Source organism: Lytechinus variegatus, chromosome 2 (assembly GCF_018143015.1).
Source record: "Lytechinus variegatus isolate NC3 chromosome 2, Lvar_3.0, whole genome shotgun sequence".
NCBI classification, from domain to species: domain Eukaryota; kingdom Metazoa; phylum Echinodermata; class Echinoidea; order Temnopleuroida; family Toxopneustidae; genus Lytechinus; species Lytechinus variegatus.
The window spans coordinates 74,445,872-74,468,422 of NC_054741.1; the positions used below are offsets into that span (position 1 = coordinate 74,445,872).

The following is a 22,551-nucleotide window of genomic DNA, read 5'->3' on the forward strand; positions in this document are numbered from 1 at the left end:
ATTATTTTATTTTTTATTCAATAAAATAATGCCACATCAGTACATTCATAATATTCATTTGATATTAATCATTCATGTCATAGAAAGATCGTATAAATGTATATGATTCTACCAAACACAATGTTAAAAAAAACCAACCACTGAGATCAATGTATATGAAATCGGACAAAAATTAGGAAAAATATGGAATTCATATTGTGGAATAATATTACCTTGTATAAAATTGCAATATATAAATCAAACACATTACTCTTGAAAGATTTTAGAATTCAATTCAATTGATAATGAATATCTATAAAACATGGCATTTTATACATACTTTTTGAATGCATTATGTATGCAGATATATATATTACACATTTTATAAACTAAGCATAGTATGCATTTTTTTCATTTCATGTTAATTAATGTAGGTGAAAGTAATATACGTACAATATGGCAATTCATTGTTGTATCATTTCTAACTCTACTGTGATGCCTAAATTTTAGTCTTATGACTGTGTATCAATAATAGTATAACAAAGTTTCATCATGGTCAGCCTCCAACAAACTTTCTCTTAAAAGGGGAAGTTCATCCTAGAGATAAAAGGAGAGAAAGTTTGTAAGTCAGTCAAAAATATAAGCATTATAAATTTTCAGTTTTTATTTTTGTGATGTCGGAGATGAGCAGCTGTACTGTAATAAAAATTAAATTACTTAATGTAATTTTTCTTCATTGAATAAAGCATAAAATAATGTGTCTGAAGATACAGAATTTCTATTGAATGACCTACATGTATGTTGGTGCAGCTTACAGGTGTCATCACAACATTATTTTTTTTATTCTTTGGCTGTTTTTACCAAACCTTCAGTTATATAATTCTCTCCTTTTATCAAGATGAACTTGGTGTCAGGGTGAACTTCCTCATTAACATTTCAGTACAGTACAGTCACATTGAAAGTAATTTATCTCAAAACCCTTTTGTCTATTGCAAAAGAACTTCACAAGTATAACTAATTTTTCCAAGATATTCTACATGACATCTGCAATATTGAATCATTGTTAAGAAGACATGTATAATCAGCAAAATATCTCTTTAATATGAATCTACCATACATTCTCAATTCCTACCCAGAAACTTAAATTTACTCTAAAGTCAAGTTTAAATATGGGAATGTTGCCTGTAAACAAAATACTAAAGAAAAAGATCATTGAATCTCATTACTTATCCATAATACAGGAGGTTGTTTGTGAAGTTACCACTTACAAACTAACTGAAATATTTAATACAAGCCAAATGAGTCAGATTTTACTGTCATTTTCATAAAGTACTTCTATACCTCATATAAAGTGTCTAATAGTGTTGTTTGCTTCTTTTTTTTTAAGTTCTTTGCTTTTTAAAAAATAGGGATGTTATTGCCATCCAAAATGTTTCAGTTAAAAAAATTATAATTAGCTGTTATTTATTAGGCCGGAGCAGTTTACTCAATGATGAGTCTTAGGGTGTGTACATTGTTGATTTTCAAATTGAAACAGCAACACGAATCATTCAAAACACATTTACAAAACATTGATACAATGAGAAACCAAGGGTGTATTCAATGTCCCCATTCCGTGTCGCAAATGTAATTTGTAAATGTCTTTTAGATCACCATTCCGATGAAATTTGATCACCAAAAAGGAACGTTTGGAGACACGATCAGCTCAGATTTTACGACCTTTGGCATTGTGAATGCAACAAAATGCGAAACTGAACACAATTGAGTATTAAACATATTTAAACTTGTTCTCCTAGTGGAAGCCTACTCAAGCATGCACCAGAATTAACCTTTCTTGTGATGGGTCAAACTGCACAGTAAGCTGTGCTAACCAGTGTGGGAATTTTACAAATGATGAACGTATAATCAGTTTTATATTTTCACAATGAACAGAGCACCGTTCATCATGTTTGGGGTTTTTCTATATTTTGTAATTGTGTTTTGAATCGTGATTCATGTTAAAATTAGAAAATCAACATTGCACACACCCTTTACATTGAGCTGATGCAATTCAAATTTAGCTGATATAAAGTCCACTAATATACATCACACACTGGGAAAAATATATTGATATAGGCATTATATTCATATTTATACATTTTTTAAAGGAAAAATGCACTAAAATTGAAAGGTCACACTCAGATCCTGCAGCATTTTTTTTCAAGTCTATAGTTTCCAAGATTCAAAGATTAGAGTATGTTTAATAGTATGGATGACAGTGACATACTTCACAGCATGTGTTGCAACTTGCAACCACTTTCATAAAATACATGTCTAGCAGAAATGTATGCTTATTATACAAAATAGATGCTATACCAACAAATATGATTTTAACCAAGATCCTAAATCAGAACTGGTCAATGTAATCAATTCACTCTTAATCGTTACGTATCCGTCCCAAAACTTAGAGACACTATAAATCATAATCTACAAAAATACATTAAATGATTTTTTCAAGAAATCAATGCATTATAGACATTTGTATTGGCTCATCTTGGGGAAAGTGTGACTAAATAGTCGTTCACTTGTTATCTATTTCATTAGATCAACCAGGAGAGAGAGGGTCAATACATAAAATAGTTTAGAACAATAAAAGTTGAGATTCAAATAGCCTCTTAATATATTATTTTCCAATCAAAATACAGGTAATTCCAGAGAAAAGCAAATCAGTTTTTTAGCTTTGTAGTTAATTCAAATATTAACCTATTTTTGGCAAGCTTTATGATTTTCTAAACAATCTACCAAGCACCGGCAAAAAAAGCTTAGAAAAATAAACACTATTGTAATTTCAAGGGTATTAGAAATATTCATCCCGCACATTACCCTCCTTAAGACAGTTATTTTTGTGGATGATGTGCTGTCTACATGATGTCCTCACAATGCCTATGATGCAATGTCCAATAGTCCTCTAAGAGATAGAGATGTACCATATTAGATATCACAATCAAAGATCTCGATATTGGAAGCAAAGCTCCAAATATCTTAGAATCCATATTCCATTCAGTCATTATGGACAGCTTTATTAAACACCACATTAAACGTAGTAACAAAGTGGCAAAAGTTGTTCAGCTATGGATGGATAAACCAATAATAAATTCAAACCATGGTTTAACCACGTCAACTTAATAGTGAGTTGTGAAAATAGCTTTTGAGAACTCTGCGTAGCCCCACCAACCTGCAATGCCCTTTGGACAAAAACATAGATTTCTTGTTTTCTTCAAATAGACATACAGACCTGTACAACATATAGATTGCAATGTACATATAAAATTCCCTTGTTTTAATTTATGACATTGCATTTACGACAAACAGATTGGTACAAATTGGTACAAGCAAGATTGATACAAAAAAATATGGTTGTGCTTAGAGTGTTTCACACACTGACTTTTCAAGGCAATCACAATATATTCAAACAAATCTTGACCATTTATATTTACCAAAATAAGGGTACACAAAGGAAGATCTAGGAATACTTTCTAAGAAATACTTTGGGAAAAAAAGACAAAAATACCTAGAGGCCATATATACAACATTGATGTTCATTGTATTTATTTGTTTGCATATTAAGGTTTCTAACAGATCAAGACTCTCCAATCATCATACCATGTCTATTAGAAGTTAACAGTTCCTAACAGGTTTACTCTGTCCACTATCAAAAGTGTGCTTGTTGAAATGGTCATCTAGACATCCACTTGGAGTATTTTTCCTCACTAAACACGTGTTCGTATATATGACATAGTAGGTAACAACAATTGCCTACACTCCCACAACAGTGACAGAGTGACTGAAGTCTCCTAGAATCTATAAAATATCAATTCATAGATACATGTAATGCAATAAAAATTATTGGCAATATACAAAAAATGGAAAACATGATATTGTAAATGTGCGCTCATTTACACTCATTCCTCATGACTAATTTGTACAATGATTAAAACAAAGCCAGCCCAAAGTCCAAAGATTAGAGAATTTGAAGGCGGAACCCAGCAGTTGACATTTACATATTTGGAATTAATACTTTGTCTTCTGCCGCTAAGAAAGCACCATTGCTTGTAAACTGGCACATGACCACAGGACAAATGGATTTGTGCCCTTCCAAGGGACCTGGTAACAAGGAATGGTGCTTTACCAAGGGAGCATTGGAGCATCAAACTCGTTTCACACCCTTCATTAAGAAACCACTGTCTACCATCTCAGACAATGGACCTACGTAGAGACAATCAGCATTAAATGACTACACTCTACTAGTTTGAAACAATAGAGTAACCAATGCAGAACAATTGGGTCTGACTCATGCAAGCGAATCCATTGTTCTAGTTTAACATTATATTGTCAATAGTTTATTTATAATCACACCTCAATAATGCCTACCATATAGCCCTGAAACCATGAGAAGCTATTGTGAGGTAGCATTGTTTGAAAACCTGAAATGTTTCTGTGCCTGGCAAAGAGAGTTAAGGACATTACATTAAACTTCAAGCAGTGCATGAAGTTGGTCAACAATGAATGACTTTACCTGATCATTCCTGACTTTGAATCATAAATGCAGTGATATATTAAACATTCTGGTCAAATATAAAATTCAAAAGGAACGGATTGGAATTTTTTGGTAAATAGGAATGAAATTAAGTTCCTGAGCTAGACTGGAAAACCATCTAACCATCTGAGATGTAAAGGAATTCAATGGCCACTCCAGCTCTACCAACAATTTTACTAACCACGGTTTTGAAGAAAAAAAAAGAGTATTTCATCAGTGTTGGGGATGTCATCACTCTGATAGAGTTTATGCTAATACTAACAGTTTTTTTTAAGGTCTTGTAGTAAAAAAAAAAAAAAAATTATATGCAACATTGATTAAATTTTCATAAGGTTATAGATACAAATAAAAATCAAACTGGAAGCCCTACACCAGTGTTAATGAAAAACATTTACTTGCCCCTTTAAATAATATAAATTCTACACAGGTCTCCCACTTTCAAATGACAGATGTTAAGAAAAGTGTTAATAATGTAACTTAGTACACGTATATACTTGAGCTTCTTGATGATTAAGATTCAACTACTAATAATCACTAGTTTTGACCATAATATGGCATTTATACTGGAAAAGGTAAGTTATAAACATATCTTCGAACAAGACATAACATTACCGACATACGCTATACCCTATCCTGAAAATAAAGCAGAATATGATAAGCCCAATCTATGGCTTCTACTATTTATATAATTATGTTTAAATTACCAATTCAAAGAATTTCAAAGTTTTTTTTTTATTATATCCATAAGTATGGCAGGCTCAATTGGCAGCTTCAATTATTATAATGTTCTTGAAACTTAGAAAAACTATGGAAAAATGTTTGTATTAGTGCATTAACATTGTAGACTACACATTATAAAGAATCTTATCATATTTTACTAAGTACTTTGCACTGAAGCTTGGATAACTTGTAAGAAAGACCTTCTGTCTTTTACAAAGACCACATATTTCATTTTTATTCTATTGCAGACTGTTCTCATGAAACCTCCACATAAGACCATTTGATTACCTTTCACGTATCAATTAGCCACTAGGCAGTTTATATACAGGTTTCAATGAGTATGTTATTTTGGTCTAGATAATATGAGATGGCTTAATATATTGATCAAGCATCTCACGTTTGATCTCTTCTTGCAAGAGTGCATGAGAGTCTACATGTGGGACTGTGTAAAATTTCCCAACCTCTGTATTTCTAGTACATCACTGCCACAGAAACCATGCATATCAAGACAAACCATTGTCTCTTAGTGATGGAATTTTAAATGCGTGTACACGAACAGGCAGCAACACTCCCAAATTGGATGTTAATAGTACACAGTACCTTCAATACTGAGCTTACTAACTTCTTTACGGAGTTCATCACCTTCTTTGTACGTATCCATGGTAACGGGTGCAAACTGCTTTAATGTAAAATCCTCCATTCTCCTCTTCCATACTTTCTCTTTGTGCATGTTGAGTAGATGGTTGGCAATCTCACTTTTCAGTTCAGCTGATAATGAAAAAGATGGTTGTAATAAAATCATGATGGATAAAGTAATGGTTACCTCCCTAAAATCTTCAAAAATTATTCCTAAAACAAGGTAAGCTCCATCATAAGAAAATATTCAGTTCATTTTGAAACTTGTATCTCAATCTGTACAATATCTAGATGCTCTAATAAAATTTTGAATTATATCATTTCCACATCCCTCTTCCCTGCAACCCCTTATAAAGGTTTTGTTACTCTCCTCCTCTTCCTCATGAAACATGTGGAACATCCTAGGTAGCTCACCTGCATTCTGTATTTACAACTTATCAGTAATAGACATGCGCATAAGATTTGAGCAAAAGATATATGAAACCTGCAGTAGTCATATGATTTTTTTTTTTTGAATAGAAAATACTGTATAATAAAATCCATACAAATATCTTCATGGTTTCATCACTACCATAAACAACACCACCATGATGACGATTAACAAATACATTTTCATTGACGAAATTGCATACCTGACATTCTTGAGTTGACCACCATGGGATGTACTGGTAAAGGTCCCCAGGATTCCATGATGTGTAGTTTCTCTGCGAGTGAAGGATGTTTCTTCATCTGATAGCTAAGGGTGGTAGAGTTGATTGCGGCAGCATCTACTGTCTTGTCAGCAACCATCTCAATTGATTTCACATGTGATCCTGATGACAAAATAAAGTAAACTAAGTTGAACAAGTGTGGTTTTGTTCGGTGCACTCTGGAGGGTGAACCACAAGGTTCAAATCCCTATTAAAGCAAGGGATTGCCAATTGGTACAGACATTTATAGCATGAAAGTTGAAACAGGTTCTATTTTTATCTATCATGTGTGAAGCAACCCCTTAACTGGCTTACGCCAGTAAGTCTTGGTCAATTTGATATTGTTTTAATGTGTGTATCAAGTCTCATGATCAATAACTGAGGTAGCAGCTCACTCTGTATTTTTTTTTCTTATTTAATGTTTTAATTCTAGTATGCAAATTACCAAAGTAGTACCAGAATATGTCAAGCACATTTCTATTCCATGTCTCAGATCTCATAATACACAATACAAACACTGGCTAACATAAAATCACACCAACCTGACTGAACGATGTGACCAAAGAACATAACACTTTCTCCTCTTTTCTTAAGCTCTTTCAGCGTAGTCAGGACTCCACTGGGTGAATTAGGACTGGAGTAGGCCCATCTTACCCCTCTCATATCCTTGAACTCTTTATATTTTTCACTGTAAAAAAAATAAAGGAGATTTTAAAAAAGGTAAAAATGTATGACATATTCATGAAATGATGAGATGAATTATTAATTGCAAAGAGCATATATTCATTTTATCAATGCCAAATGAAATTAGATCATTAAATGATCTCATGATATCATGAAAAGCGCTATATAAGTTTAAGTTATTAATGTTTTTATTTTTACACATATTTGTGAACTGTATGTAATAATTCAGCTCTTTTGCTGCTATTTACAGTTTTTTTTTCCAATAAATCATTTCAATCAATCAAAGGGTAAAAGGCATTGAAGAGCATTCTTCACCTTGGTACACTTGAGACTTTTCAAATAAACAATTTCTTAAAGGGTCAAACGTTTGCAATAATGAATAGCTTGTCATCAGTATTTCTAATATACAGGTACCTACCAGTTATCAGCATGAACTATTACATCTGAGAAGTAGACAGGTTTGTTGTTTGATTTGGGGTGTGGAGAGAGTGGTGCCACAGGAAGTAATTCAGCCTGGTCTTTGACCCTTTCAAGTAACCTCATAAAAGGCTCTGCATTCATGAAAGCTGAAAAACAAAATAGGTTTTTTGTCCACTATTGAGCCAAAGGTAAACTTAATTGAAAAATAATGTCATTTGAAACCAGACTTTATAAAAGTATAAACAAATGACATTTATTCACATAGTTGTGATCGGAATGGATGTAAATTATCATCAAACAATACAATAAACACATGGATATGATCCTCATTGTTTTCAACATTTATCAGGTGACTACATTAATCACGATGTACTATCATTAGTTCACTACTTCAAATTCATGATCATTATCACTACCATTACAACTGTAATGCATTATGCACTCACGATATACATGCAATTTTTCTTCTTCTCACTCTGCTCATATTGGAGATCAACAGCAAGATGCTGCATTAAGAGTGTCCATCAGCAGTTAAGAGTTACAGAGAAGAAAGAGATAATACAGCTAATATGGAGTTCACAGGGGAAAGTCAATGTTAGCAAAATAAGCTTGTCATTCAGCTGGGAGGTAAAGAGAGCATGATAGTAACACAGCCGGGTTGGTAAAATAAACACTAACATGATAATAATATCACTATCAACCACTATGCCTTACCCAAATTACCATATAATTCAATCATTGTCGTAATTAATACTTCAAATCAACAGAATCATCACCACTACCAAAACCACTATCATCGCTATGCTTACCCAACACCATCATCAACATCAGTCTTACCATCATTATAGCCAATAAAATTATCAAAATAATCATCCATACCTATATCAACATGATCCAATGTGAATGGGTCTGGTCTATCGGCAGGAGGACCAGGCCAGCGGCTTTCATAGATGAGGTAGACTGGGCATTTCATCTTATCCTCCAGATAGTGGGCAACCATCTCAAAGATCTCAACGGGTAGGCCTGGGCATAGATAAGTCATCAGCCTCAGCTGGACTGGTACCCTCCGTGTGTCAGCCATCAAGATATTAAGCTCCTGGACCTGAGAATCATCATAAAACAGGCCAAAATGTTGGTAAATTATGACTTTAAGTTTAACTAATATGTCTTGAAGCACTGGACTGGAACCCTCCGTGTGTCAGCCAACAAGATATCAAGCTCCTAGACTCCAGAATCATCATAAAACAGGCCAAAATGTTGGTAAATTATGACTTTAAGTTTAACTAATATGTCTTGAAGCACTGGACTGGAACCCTCTGTGTGTCAGCCATCAAGATATCAAGCTCCTGGGGCGGTATTCTGAAAACGTTCTTATCTTAATTTTGTTCTTATCTACGTCACTTTCTTAAATTGGTATTCTGAAAACGTTCTTATCTTTTTCTTATCTTTTGTTCTTATCTTTGTTCTTATCTTGCTCTCCACCCAATGCTGAGCGCGTAAATTTACAACTCGCGCATATAATACCAAATCGCGCTAAAAGATAAGAACAGAATGTAGATAAGTGGTATTCTGAAAACGTTCTTATCTTTTTTCTTTCTTATCTTTCACGATATTTAAGATAATATTTAAGATAGCTAGAGGGTTATCACATCTCACGATGTCCGCGTTTTTCTTGCTCAAAATCGATGGCCTCTAGTAGTAACAAGTACCCACAAGTATTCCTACCACCATTTATTTCATTCACCCTTTATTTTGCCCGTCTCTTTTTTTCTATCCCTTCTTTCTTTTCCATTTTTTATTCCTTTCTATCTGTCTGTCTTTCTTCCTTTCTATCTGTCTGTCTTTTGTCCTTTCTATCTGTCTGTCTTTCTTCCTTTCTATCTGTCTGTCTTTTGTCCTTTCTATCTGTCTGTCTTTCTTCCTTTCTATCTGTCTGTCTTTCTCCCTTTCTATCTGTCTGTCTTTCTTCCTTTCTATCTGTTTGTCTTTCTTTCTATCTGTCTGTCTTTCTTCCTATCTGTCTGTCTTTCTTCTTTTCTTTCATTCTTCATTTATATCTTTACTTTTGTTCTGTTTGAATCTTTTAATTTCTTTTTTTTTCTTTTGCTTTGTTTCATTTATACTTCATCTTTCTTCCTTTTTTATTTTCCCTTTTCGTTTTATCCCTTTTTTTTTTTTTTACTGAGTTTTTTTTCTGTCTTTTTTCCCCGTTTCTCTTCCTTTTTTTCTTTCTTTCTTCCTTCACTTGTTTGTAATCTTCATTTTTCTTCCTTATTTTTCTTCCATTCTTTCGTTTTTATACATGCTTTTCCTTTTTTAATCATTCATTTCATTTTCCCCCTTTTTCTTCCTTCCCTTTAATAATTCTTAATTTTTCTTATTTCTTTATTTCTGCTTTCTGACACTTTTGTGTCTTTTTTTACTTTCTTTCTTTTTTTTCTTTATTTTGCTCATTCTTTTTTCGTTCGTTCTTTATTTACTCTTTTTCTTTACTTTCTTTCTTCTCTCTGTCTTTCTTCTATTAACTTTTTCTTTATTCTTTCCATTGATTTTTTTTCGTTTTTTTTTCCCCAACTTTTTATTTTCCCTTTCGTTTTCTTTTTCTTTCTTTCTTTCCTTATTTCTTTTTTCTATGAATTTACCTTTCTTTCTTTATCTTTTTGTAGTCTTCATATTTGCGTCAAATTTCCTTTCATTTTTTTCTCTCATCTTTATTTCTTTGTTTAATTTTCTTTTTTTTCTCTCTTCCTTCACCATTTTTATTCCCTTTTTTCTCTTTCTTTTTTTTCTTTCTAACTTTCTTTCATTCGTTTTTTTTAGACTTTTTTTTCTTTTTTGGTTCCTTGTTAATTTATTTTATCTTATATTACATGTAGTTTGACCTTTTTCTATTTTTGTGTGTATTCCTTTTAGTTAATTTCTTTTTTTCTTCATTTTTGTTCCTTCACTTTATCATGGATAATTGTTCTATTTTTTTTTCTTCCTTTTCCTTCTTTTATTCATTCTATTTTCTTTCTTTTTTATTTTTGAATTCTTTTTGCTTGCTTTCTTTTGTTTACTCTTTATTTTTTCATTATTTTCTGCTTTGTCCCTTTCATCTTTTTTTTCTGCTTCATTCTGACCCTTTTCTGTCTTCTTTCTTTCATACCTACTTACTTTCTTTCTTCATATTTTGTTCTTTATTCGTACCTGCTTTATTTACTTTTCTTACTTTTTTTTTTGCACGTGGACGTCTCGAAATAATAAAATCAGTCATTGCGTATAAAATGCCTATTTCGCGCAATGCGCCAGAAACGGTGAACGCGCAGCGCCCATGATATTCTCTTCACATAAGGAACGCTTCTTTTGGTTAAACTGCCAATATAAAGCGCATTTTGATTGGTAAAATCTTAAAAATGGGCGTGTTGGAGATAAGAAGGGGCAGTCCTTACAGAGATAAGAACGCGTTAAGAAGATTTTCAGAATACCGATTTGCAATGATTTTAGCGTCTTCTTATCTCAGTGAGATAAGATAAAAGATAAGAACAAAGATAAGAACGTTTTCAGAATACCACCCCTGGACTCGAGAATCATCATAAAACAGGCCAAAATGTTGGTAAATTATGACTTTAAGTTTAACTAATATGTCTTGAAGCACTGCCCCTTTTTCCTGTTCTCAATACCAGTTCAGCTTGAAATAAAAACCCAAACATTCTCAAATAAGAATATCAATCAAATTTTTCAAATTGTTAAAAGATCAAAAAAAGAATAAATTCTTGTCAAAAATATGTTAAGATCTTGGGCCAGACTGCCCAATCATGCTCCTATTGCCAGAGATGGGTTTATATAATGATTACAAGTTGCTCATGTCATTGACAATTAAAAAAACAAGCAGTTTATATCACACACCCCTGTGATTAAAAAAAACTTCATACAAAAGGTCTATAAGAGCAACACTTTCTTTAACCTGAATAAAGATAGGAGTGGAGCCGGGTCAATTTGACCTGGGCCTGCATAGATGCAATTGCTACATGTACATGTATATGTATGCAACCACCATGTGTTGCAAGTTGCAACATGCCAGACAAAAATGAAGTTTTCTTCAAAGTTTTAAAAATCCTTTACGTACGAAATTATTAACAAGTGGAGAACCTTTGGCAGTCTCGACTGCATTACATGTATAGCAGTAGTGCTGACTTTGAAAACTATAGAATAATCATTCACAAAAAGACACCATTCATATGATGATAAAATACTATGTTCACTGACCCTAAATGACATTTTTGACTTTGATCGTGTGACCAAAGAAAATCTAAAATGATCGTCTAAAATGATCAGTGATACTTGATTACCCTTATTCAAAGTTATGATGGCAATTAATTACAGACGCATGCATGCATGCGTCTGTAACGTTGGCGAAGAACGATAGGAAAAAAGATGGCGGTGTAAATATCGGGCAAGTCTCTTCCGTCTTTTCACAATATTTCTCTTATTTGGATGAATTCTTGTTCAAAAATAAAGAGAGCGTAGAAATGTCGGAAATGAAGTTTTATCCCATGTACATGATTTAGGTTAGGGCTAGGCCTAGATCTTTTAGGATGGGGGGTCGGGTGTCCGGACACTATATTTTTGAAGCCTTCTTTTTTGTCTTTGGATTACACTAAAAATATGAATTCAATAGTTGCAATCATCTTCTATTTTGTTCTCTATACTATTTTCTACCATTTTGTACTAAAAATTGATGAAACTTTGCTTGTATTTTTTTCCAAATGACTTTCTGAAATTGATCATCCGGACACACAACCTGTCCGGCCTCCGGACACACAACTGGGTATACTAGTTTTAGAAGGAAAGTAGAAATCTCGGGGAGTCGGGGGTGAAAGTTTTAGGTTTTGGCTTCCTTTGTGTAGGTGAATGAGAAGGAAGACCTGGCTTTATTGAGAGTAAGCCTACGTTAGTAAATGATTTTTACTCTCTAGAAGCCGCCTGGCTAGTTATGATGGGTTTCAGATCCGACAGTACTAGTAGTACGGTACCGTAATTTGTTACCGGTAGATCTAATGGAGTAATGCCTGGTACATGCAAATTATGTTGCAGTATAGGCACGTATTGTATTACCGGACACTACATTTCCGGACGCGCATATTACTGCGTACGAAATCAATTTCGTTCCGTAAGACTTCCGCAGTTCAATTTCACAGATCAATTCAAAGAACAAGATTGCAAAAACAAGGCGAAAAAATCAAACTTTTACCTTATTTTTCTCTAAAATGACAGAAAATGCTTAAAATATCATATAACATAGTTTTGCATTAACAATTGATTCCAACTGATCTATTTTCTGATGGAAATACGGACCTAATTATTTGCCGAATTTCAATCTCGTCCGCTCCATCGCTCAGATCGTCGATGGCCGCGGCTAGTTCACAAGGTACCCGGTACCCCGGCCGTGCGCGAGGTTTACCATGCATAGAGAGCCGTCGACGATCGACAGCGCATCGATAGAACTTGATGTCTGAGGGTCACGATATGAACGAGCATTAATACTTGAAAGTGCCATATCGAACGCGCAATAATAAAAAAAAATGAAATTAGTTTATAGCAAACACAAATATTTAAAAAGATCTGCTCAGAATCGATATAAGAAAGCAGACAAAAACTAACTTAGAATTTACTCATGATATATGATATATCATGAAAAAATCCCATGCAATTCTTTCTTACATCATCATAATCAAGAATATTTTGACCCATCCGGCGCGTCCGGAAATATTATGAATGATGTAATTTGTCACGCAAGAAAATAATTGTTTTTCGTGAAGGGGTATTCGGCAAGTGCGGTGCAAAGAAAACGGTTGAAAAATATAAAATTATTTCATCATATTCATAATTTTCAGAATATTTGGAATAGCAAGTGATAATTTTTTCTTGATTGTATTTCCTCTAGTTGTCATTTTTAAAGCACTGAAATAAAAGTGTCCGGCATATTTAACCTCGTTCGTAAGATGAGTGCCGGCAATACACTGCCATACGTGAAACAATGCAAAGTTAGGCAGTTCCCTATAGTATAGATCTATAACAGTTTCATGACTTTCATACCCCGGTACCAGTATTTCAACTTACATTCAATAAGTAGTTATGTAGTTTCCCCCTCGACAGTGACACCACTCAAACGCAAAAACAGAGGCAGGACTTCCAAAGACAATTCTGTCATACACACACGATCATATACCGGCAATACATACATGTAGGTTTGCGGCATTAAACGGTTATCCGACTACCGGCAAACACTGGCCCGAGAATAAAGTATGACAAGCCATATTATGAAAAATTATTTCTCGATATAATATTACTTTTTTCTCTTTACTAAATCTTTGTTTGAAACATTGATTACTGAAATCTGCCCCTCCCCTTTTACTTATTTCCTCAAAGTACGACATGAAGTGGGTACAAGTGGAATCTTTAATTCTCTCCCTTCACCCTTTTACAAAATACAAACTGTCCGATATGCAGCATGTCTCAATAACGCTCTCGTTATATAGGGGGGGGGGGGGGGGGCAAAGCCAAAAAAGGGCATTTGTGTCAAAATTGACTATGTGTACGTGTAAACAGATATCTTCACCATCAGATTACGTTTCTGTCTGAATTAGCTATGTTTTTCATGGTAAAAAAGTCTTCACTTTAAAAGGGGGCGGGGCACACTTCTGTTTTAACGACTTTTTAAAATTTTAATTGTGCCTCTGAAAGGGAGGAGGGCGGCTGTGCCCCCTCCTCATTGTGAAGTAAAGCAACGATTAATTCCTTAATGAACATGTGGAATTAGCATTATGGTTCAGTCTATAGTTGGTCCTTATTGTCATATCTGTAAAACAAAAATGAAATAATGCATATTCAAACAATAAAACAAAAGAAATAAAATATCATCGACCGTCTCATTTGCATGTCACTGAGTTGTGCATATTACTGTTTTGTGAAAAATAAGCGAAACTTGAAAATGTCATGACTTTCTTATTTTACATCCGATTTTGATGAAATTTTCAGCGTTATGGTTGTCAGTGACTTTTCTCTATTTATTCAAATCAACATTTTTCTGGGGTGGACTTGACCTTCAAAAAGATCTTAAATCATAAAAGAGTGGAAAATTTGAGTTGAAGGCAGGATGAGAGGCTTGAGTGAGAGGTGAGACTGAGAGGGACTTAGGGAGAAGCTGGTTTGAGTCGGCGAGTGGAGATGAAGAGCGTGATAAATTAGTTTCAGGAAAACTCGCTTTTTTGCCAATTCTTATTAGTTGCAGTGTTGTAGTGCCTTGATGCTCGGCCTTGGCCTTAAGGCGCCTTAAGGCCCATTTTTTCAAAGCCTTGGCCTTGGCCTTGAGGATTTTGAGCCTTGAAATTTCAAGGCATTTTCAAGGCTTTTTCAAGGCATTTTGTATTTTGTACTTTTATTTGTTTTATATAAGTAATTATAAATGTTTCAATTGTTCTGTATATCTAATGACACTAAATACTACCAGTCAGCAGTAGCAGCAGCAGAAGCAGTAAGTGTACTTAGCAGTTATTGCAATTATCATCACATAATTATGAAACAAAGAGAAGTGATGAAAATTAATATTATTTATTGGTAATATGATGTAATCATGACTAATAAGGATAATGACCATATCAATAATAATGATAATAATTATGATAAGGATTATAGTCAGTGGCGTAACTACAGGGGGGGCATGGGGGCACGTGCCCCCCCCCCCCAATCGGCTGACTAAAAAAAAAGGAGGAAAAGAGGGAGAAAGGAAGAGAAACGTAGTGGGAAAGAAGACATTAATGTTCATTATAATGTTATAATTATGTTATGTTACATTACATTAGAAACATTTTTTTTCATATAAATGAAACATAATTTGCTCAGGGCATATGTCTTCATTGTTCCTGGTGCTCCCATTGTCTGTTTACCGAGATATATAATCCTGTTATACTAAAACCTCCCGTTTTCAAGTCAATATACACCAAACTACCAAATATATTTCCTCGCACTTCGAGTTATTCTTTTACATGTACAATAGTATGCTTCTTTTTCATGAATACTTTAAGTGATTGTCCCATTTTAAGGTCTTAATATAAAACATTTCCTGTCCGTGCTTACGTTCGCAGTAGTGGATTGGTGAAAGATGTCTGCTCTCCATCAATTCCTAGAATGAGTCCTTAAAATGTCCCTTTTCTGTTTTCTGATCTGAATATCAAAAATTTTCAGCTCGCGCTTCGCGCTCGCATCATTTGGTTAGTGAACTACGTAAGGTCTTCTTGAATTCCTACAAACAAGCCTTAAAATGCCCCTCTTCAGGTCTGAATTTTCCTAAATTTTCAGCTCGTGCTTCGCGCTCGAAAGATTTGATTAGTAAGATGGGTATGTTAATCATGATTACAAGTGCTTTATGTGCATGTTTAGATGTGATTCTAACAAAATCAGCAAGCGCTTATTGGCACTCCCATTAGATGACTATGGTGAGATGTGTATAATCTTAATAGATAAAAGATTCCTAAAATATAGTCCTTAAAATCTTCCTGTTTGGGGTCAATATTTACAAAAATTTCAGTTCGCGCTTCGCGCTCGCATTATTTAGCGAGACAGGTACGTATCATGATTACAAAAGATTGATTGTAATGTCCCTTTTTAGGTTTGAATATCAAAAATTTTAAGCTCCTCGCGCGCTCACTAGGCAATTCCAAGTTTTGCTGGTGCCCCCCCCCATGCCGTGACCCACGTTACGCCACTGATTATAGTGATTTTATGACAGGAATAATTCTGACAGATCTGACTGCAATTTTGACAACAATTTTCATACTTTAAAAATAGCTTACTCTAAAGAATGATAACAAGGTTGATTTCTATTCCATTAGGTTTTCCTTGTATTATTTTCTTTGACCAACAATAATGTTTTAAGTCTTAATGATATTCTGAAAAGATTCGGTAAACTTGAACACAAACTTCAATTTTGTCATTTCCAAATGGGCTATGGCATCAATGGCATGATGAGCCAAATATTTTGAGGGGCCAAGCATGGCATACAGAGCAAAATTTTAGGTTTCAAAATCAACAAATTTTGGATTGTGCTTGCATAAATTATTGTTAAGTAAGGTTCGCATTCAATTTACACAAAAAAAATGCTTAGAATGTCTAGTTTTTAGGTCGGAATATTACAAATTTTTGAGCTCGCGCTTTGCGCTCGCATTATTTGATTGGTGAGTTATGTATCCTATTTATGAGTCACTAAATGCAGTCCAGAACAGCTTCCTTTTCTGGTCAGTAAAAATTTCAGCTTGTGTTTTGTGCTCGCGTTAATTTGTTTAGTAAGATGCACACCTTTTCCATGATTACAAAAACAGCTCGAAATATTTAAATTTCATTTCTTATTACATCTTATTACAACATCTCGCAAGGATGCCCTTTTAACAGTGATTAGCACCATAATTGACCCAAAATCGAGTTTTACAACTTCAAATTTTATTTTTTTTCAAAACCACTTGCTCGCTATGCTTTCTATAGCGGGAAATTAAAGCCTTAATCAAAATATCTGTCTTATCAATTAGAAATAACTTAAAAAAAGCTTTGCTGAACTTAATTTCCACAAAACACACAACTTCTTCACACAGTTGATAATCTCATTTTGAAATATCTGTTTGCACCAAAATTCTCATTTTGACTTATACTGTAAGTGCATTTTTGGCTTTGACCTCCCCCCCCCAAAAAAAAAAAAAAAAAAAAAATTCTGCCTCCCCTGTCCCAGGTAGAGGAGAAAGACGTATGTTAAGAATGGGCATGCCAGGATCAGATCACCTTGGTAATAATAATTATTGCAATGTGAATCGCCTAGAACAATAATTAAATGTACGAAGGTAACTATATACTTATTTTAATTTTATGTCTAAATCTACATGATCTATCATGAAGTTATTTTTGGTTTAAATGTACAAGGGTCGAAAATTTTGCTCGCTCACACCTTTTAACATTTGGTCCTGTGTGGCATGCATGCCGCCTAAGCATTGTTGTCTAATTTTTTTCCATATATTGTACAATTGAAATGCCTTGGCCTTGGCCTTGGCTTGAGGTTTTCAGGCCTTGGCCTTGGCCTTGGGTTTCCATGCCTTGGCCTCAGCCTTGGTTATTGAAGCCTTGGCCTTGGGTATTAAAGCCTTGGCCTTGGCCTTGGAGGTTTGAGCCTTGACTACAACACTGAATTCTGATTAGTTGTTAAAACGGCATCCAACCCTTGAAGTGATTTTATTTAGTGAGAACAAAGTGCCAATTGTCACATTTTTAAGGGATAGTCCTAAAGACTGAAGTTTTAAGGACATCTTGATTTATTCTTTCAAACATAATAAGACATGACTGAATGACATTTCATGTATCTAGACATGAAAGAAGGGCCCGGCAATAACTGCTATAAGCTAATAAATTCGTGCACCGGCGTATCCTGTCCGAGCAGTAGCCAGGGGGAGTGGTGATAGCAATATATTGACCTAAAATTTCAAAATTTTAGGGATACCCCCACACCAAGATCGATATACGCCCACGAGAAGGGGGATAAAACCGTATACAAATTACTACCATCCTTCATTTAAAGGCCTATACTTTATAAATATTTTTTCTCGATGACCTCGTACTGGATTTGTTGTGGTATGAAGTACATGAAATGAATTACAGCTAATTTCAGTATGTGAGCGAGTGAAGTGAGTGAGCAAATTTCGGTAAATTTGTTAGACAGAATGGTATCCAACAACCAGTCTTCCAAGTGGTGTGTGTGTGTGTGTGTGTGGGTATGGGGGGTGTTGCGTGCATGTGGGAGGTATGATAGTATTATGAATCGCAATGCGGTCCTGCCTCATCTATTCTATAATATAGTCTGTTTCTAATCTGTTTCAAAGAAGTTGTGCACACCAATTAAGAAAGGGAAGTGTACGGAATTCAGAGCCTCGCCCTTGAATGAGAGGTGTTTTAGTCTTTGTTCTGCAGTGTTCCCGGGGGGGACTTCTATTCACGAGGGGATACCATGCGCGACCATGGGGTCTCGAAAAGCACCCTAAACACGTAATTTACATATTCTGAAAATGCACCCCTAAACAAGTATTGGCGTGTGAAACCCTATATTGTATTGGAAACAAAACGATACTCTTGGCAAATATTCCTTGAAATGAACCCCTAAACAAGTACAGGAATTTTTTATTGTTACGGGTCCTTCGGTCGTCGGCGTTACCTTATTTGGTTTAGTACGACCCTACCTTCTACACCTCGCGCAAATCGGACTCTAAACACGAAGTGTTGGAGCAAAAAGGGCATCCTTTATAAAACATTTTAATTTTGTTTTATCATCCCCGCAAATTCGACCCTAAACACGTAATTTTCCTAGCGAAATAGATACCCTTTTTTTCATTATTTTTGTGTTTTTGACACCCTTATCACTATCGTGAAAAAGACATCCTTTTTACGTGTTTTCTGGTCGCGCATGGTATCCACTCGTCAATGTAAGTGGCCCCCGGGGCAGTGTTTCATTTTTATTCTTTGATTATGTACTCAAATCGTGCAATAATTCTTGTAAATATTGTGATTTTCTTGATTTTTTTTAAATGAAAAAAAAATTGAAAAAAGTTTTCTAGCCTACTGAAAAAAAGTTTACCCTGATAAAACTTAATTGGAAAAAAGCCGAAAAAAATATATATTACCGAAGGTTTGAGGGAAATCCACCAAAGAATGAGAAAGTTATCATTTGATGTGTGACATAATACTTTCCTAAATAATATGGTAAAATATCAATAAATGTCATTTTCTCAGAAATTTGAAAATGATTTTTACTGTACCTTCAGTATATCAAATATATAAATCAGTTCACACCCGTTCCGACGAAGAAAAGAAAAATGAGTCATCACGAACCAAAATGAAATTAATGCATTTTATATTACATAACATTATGTGGCATGCAGCTGCTCGTTTATGAAGTCACAAATAAAACAAATTAAGATTCTAATATCTTTCTTAATCTTTAATGGATTTTCCTCAAATCGTCACCAATATTTTTAGTTATTTTTTTGTTATTTTTGCCACAAACTTTTCTTTAGGGTGAACTTTGACTATAATTTAGGATAAATCCACGCACATCTCAGTATTACACATTTGATGATTAAAAATATTGTTTCTGTTTCCGTCTGCGAATAATGGGGGAATTAATATTCACTCCATCATCCCCCCTCCCCCTGGATTTACGCCCGTGGTTAAGTGAGTTTCTGATACAAATTTACAAGATATGTATCCTAATACATATCTCACCGTCATTCCAATAACGGAAATTCAATTCACGAACTGAAAATCATTAGTATTATTTTTTTTGGGGGGGGGGGTAGGCGGCGTAACGAAACGAACATTTTTCGGCTGGCAGATATGGCATTTTGGGCAAAAATTATTATTTTTTTTTAACTGCAAGAAATAGAAACAAGCCAGCATAAATGTTAAAACTTTTTGTTAACAAAATTGATTTTGTGATAGATTTTGTAATGATATTTGAAAATATAATAATATTCCATCTTATTGTTTTTTTTTCTTTTCTTTTTCCTTTACCTTTGTTCTCCTTTCTCGGCCGTGAAACATTTTAAAAGCCAACGGGAGGGGGTGGGTGAAGTTTTAAGTATATGTTTTCTATAATTCACTTTAGGATTTGAGTACAAGATCAATAATGCGCCACCAGGAAATGGTAATGTAGAAGATATTAATTTCTGCAATTATTTTGTTGCAAGGGAGACGTGATTTTACACACATGTATGAAAATATGAATTCATGACGGCATGCGTATAACTGTTATAAAAATAACATTGCTAAATTTGGAATTCAATAACTTCGTTACTTGTTATCAGATTTTGATAAAATTTTCAGCACTTTGCTCCGGTAAATTTTATTATATTTACTTAGGTATCATTGTGTTTAGCCAGAGTACTCTTTTTTCATAGCCTAACTTCCCATGGACTAACAAATTAAAATAAATCCCTGTTCTTATATCATTTACCTATTTTCCTCAGATTCCACATGAGAGCAAACTGGAGGGGAATTTTCTGCCGCACACGTGTCGCATACTAGTAATATGCACCATAAATCCATGAAGCCCACTGTTCAGATTCTCTATGGGCCCGCCGTACCCGGGCACCGTACTAAACCTGCATTTAGTACGATGGACCCATAGAGGATGCCCCCCCCCCTAGGCTAGGGCCCCACCCTGGCCACACCAAGGAATTAAAAAGAAAGTCTATAGGGCCTATTTTCGTGGGCCACACCCAAACTAGTACTAGTAATACATCTCTATGGTCTCAATCCACCACCACTTATGGCACTCCATAGTAAGTTGTGCTTATTCGGTTTGTTGACCTCAAACGAACTTTCTCCGTCAAAATCCGAGTTGCACTTGAATGCGGAAGCTCCGCGTGTATCGCTGCGAGTCGCGACAGCTCAGCTCAGCTAGCTCAGTGCATGCAATGCAGCTGGATAAGGATCCGGAACTAATTCGGTTTGAACAGGGCTATATAGCAAACTCTTGCGCAGCATAATGCACATGCACAACTAGACGTCGACGCGATACTCGTTATATGCGCTACGGTGAGACTGTGGACTGATGTTCTGAACAGAGTCGGAGAAACCTCCCTGGCCTCGCCTGGTATTGGCAATTTAACATTCCTTGCATCGAAGTACATGAAATTATTGATAAGCAGATATGGAGAGTAATATGCGCTCATGATTAGAAGGATAGTGTTATTTCGTTTTATCAACACTTCTTCGTTTCCTCAACATCATTCGTGCATCCTTCAACCACTGGCCAGTCCATGGCATAGTCGCTATCTCTTCTGAACCTTCACGAGAAGTTCCCCGTACGGTAAGGAGTGTTTCCTGATGGATTTGCCTCCTCTAACACAACAGGCTATGCTCTATTTCGGCTCTCTGACTGTACTAGTCTGTAGCCTTATCAGTGCAGGGTCAGATATATATTCAGAATTGCGGATAGCATTTTTTTTTAATTTATAAACTGAAGATTCTGACTTGACAGAACTTGACATTAGCCTAAGACGTTGACGTTCGTTAGTAAAATACTATTTTCAGTAAAGTTCAAGGATAATGACAAGAGGCTTTATAGTCAGATCTAACGTTAGACTATTTGACAAAAAAGAGAAGAAATATGTTTAACAAAATAACAGTTTGATAGGAGCCTAAATAACGTTATAAACTAAGGATACGAGTCCTAACTAATAAGTCTCTAGACTATTTGATTTTGAACTTTGCAGACTTCAGTTTCAACTTAAAGATGTAGTGATCAATGATGTGTAGACTGTATATGTTTGTTGTTGGTTGGATATCAAAATTTTTCAATACTGGCCTGCTTGTCATTTTACATTGTGACAACCCATCAAGATGAGCAGTGACTAGTCTAGACTAAATTAACAATTTGTTGATAAAGGAAGATGAGCTTAAGTCTTCAGGAGTTCAGTGTCTTTGGAACAGTTTACTTTAGATAAATATTAAAGGATTGTTATAAATATTGACTCATGTTGAAAGAGGAGGTAAAAAGGTACAGTCTGATACGTGTCTGATTTGTAACATGGCACATTGCACTCATCCAGCATAGAAGGTTATATGATATAACCAGGGATATGTTGTTGCATGTATATAGCCCTGATATAACCTTGTTCTCTGTTACTACTCAATGTGTGGCAAAATAAGCTTGGCAATGTTTGGCCTATTTTCTCTTTTTCTTTGAGACAAATGCTTGATTTTTCGACACTCAGTTTCCAATACAGCTACCAGTATTCATCATATTAAGTTGGCTCCTAAGTAAATTTGATT

The 22,551-nt window shown here is 34.7% G+C and overlaps 2 protein-coding genes across 2 annotated transcripts in view; one reads left to right on the top strand and one right to left on the bottom strand.

Annotated features, from left to right (window-relative positions):
* Positions 1–1,392: 1,392 nt before the first annotated feature.
* Positions 1,393–13,943, bottom strand: LOC121409002. The gene is made up of 6 exons (XM_041600769.1): positions 13,807–13,943; positions 8,584–8,806; positions 7,703–7,850; positions 7,143–7,288; positions 6,544–6,723; positions 1,393–6,043 (listed from the first exon to the last, which is right to left on the bottom strand). The coding sequence occupies exons 2-6, from the start codon at positions 8,783–8,785 to the stop codon at positions 5,859–5,861; spliced, it is 861 nt and encodes a 286-aa protein (XP_041456703.1). The 5' UTR covers positions 8,786–8,806; positions 13,807–13,943; the 3' UTR covers positions 1,393–5,858.
* A 7,202-nt stretch (positions 13,944–21,145) lies between these two features.
* The window catches only part of LOC121409004 (SH2B adapter protein 2-like), a 35,041-nt gene continuing 33,635 nt past the window's right edge, over positions 21,146–22,551 (top strand). The window contains exon 1 of the mRNA XM_041600772.1: positions 21,146–21,586. The gene's annotated coding sequence lies outside the window, so the exon portion shown is untranslated. The remainder of the gene's footprint in view (positions 21,587–22,551) is intronic.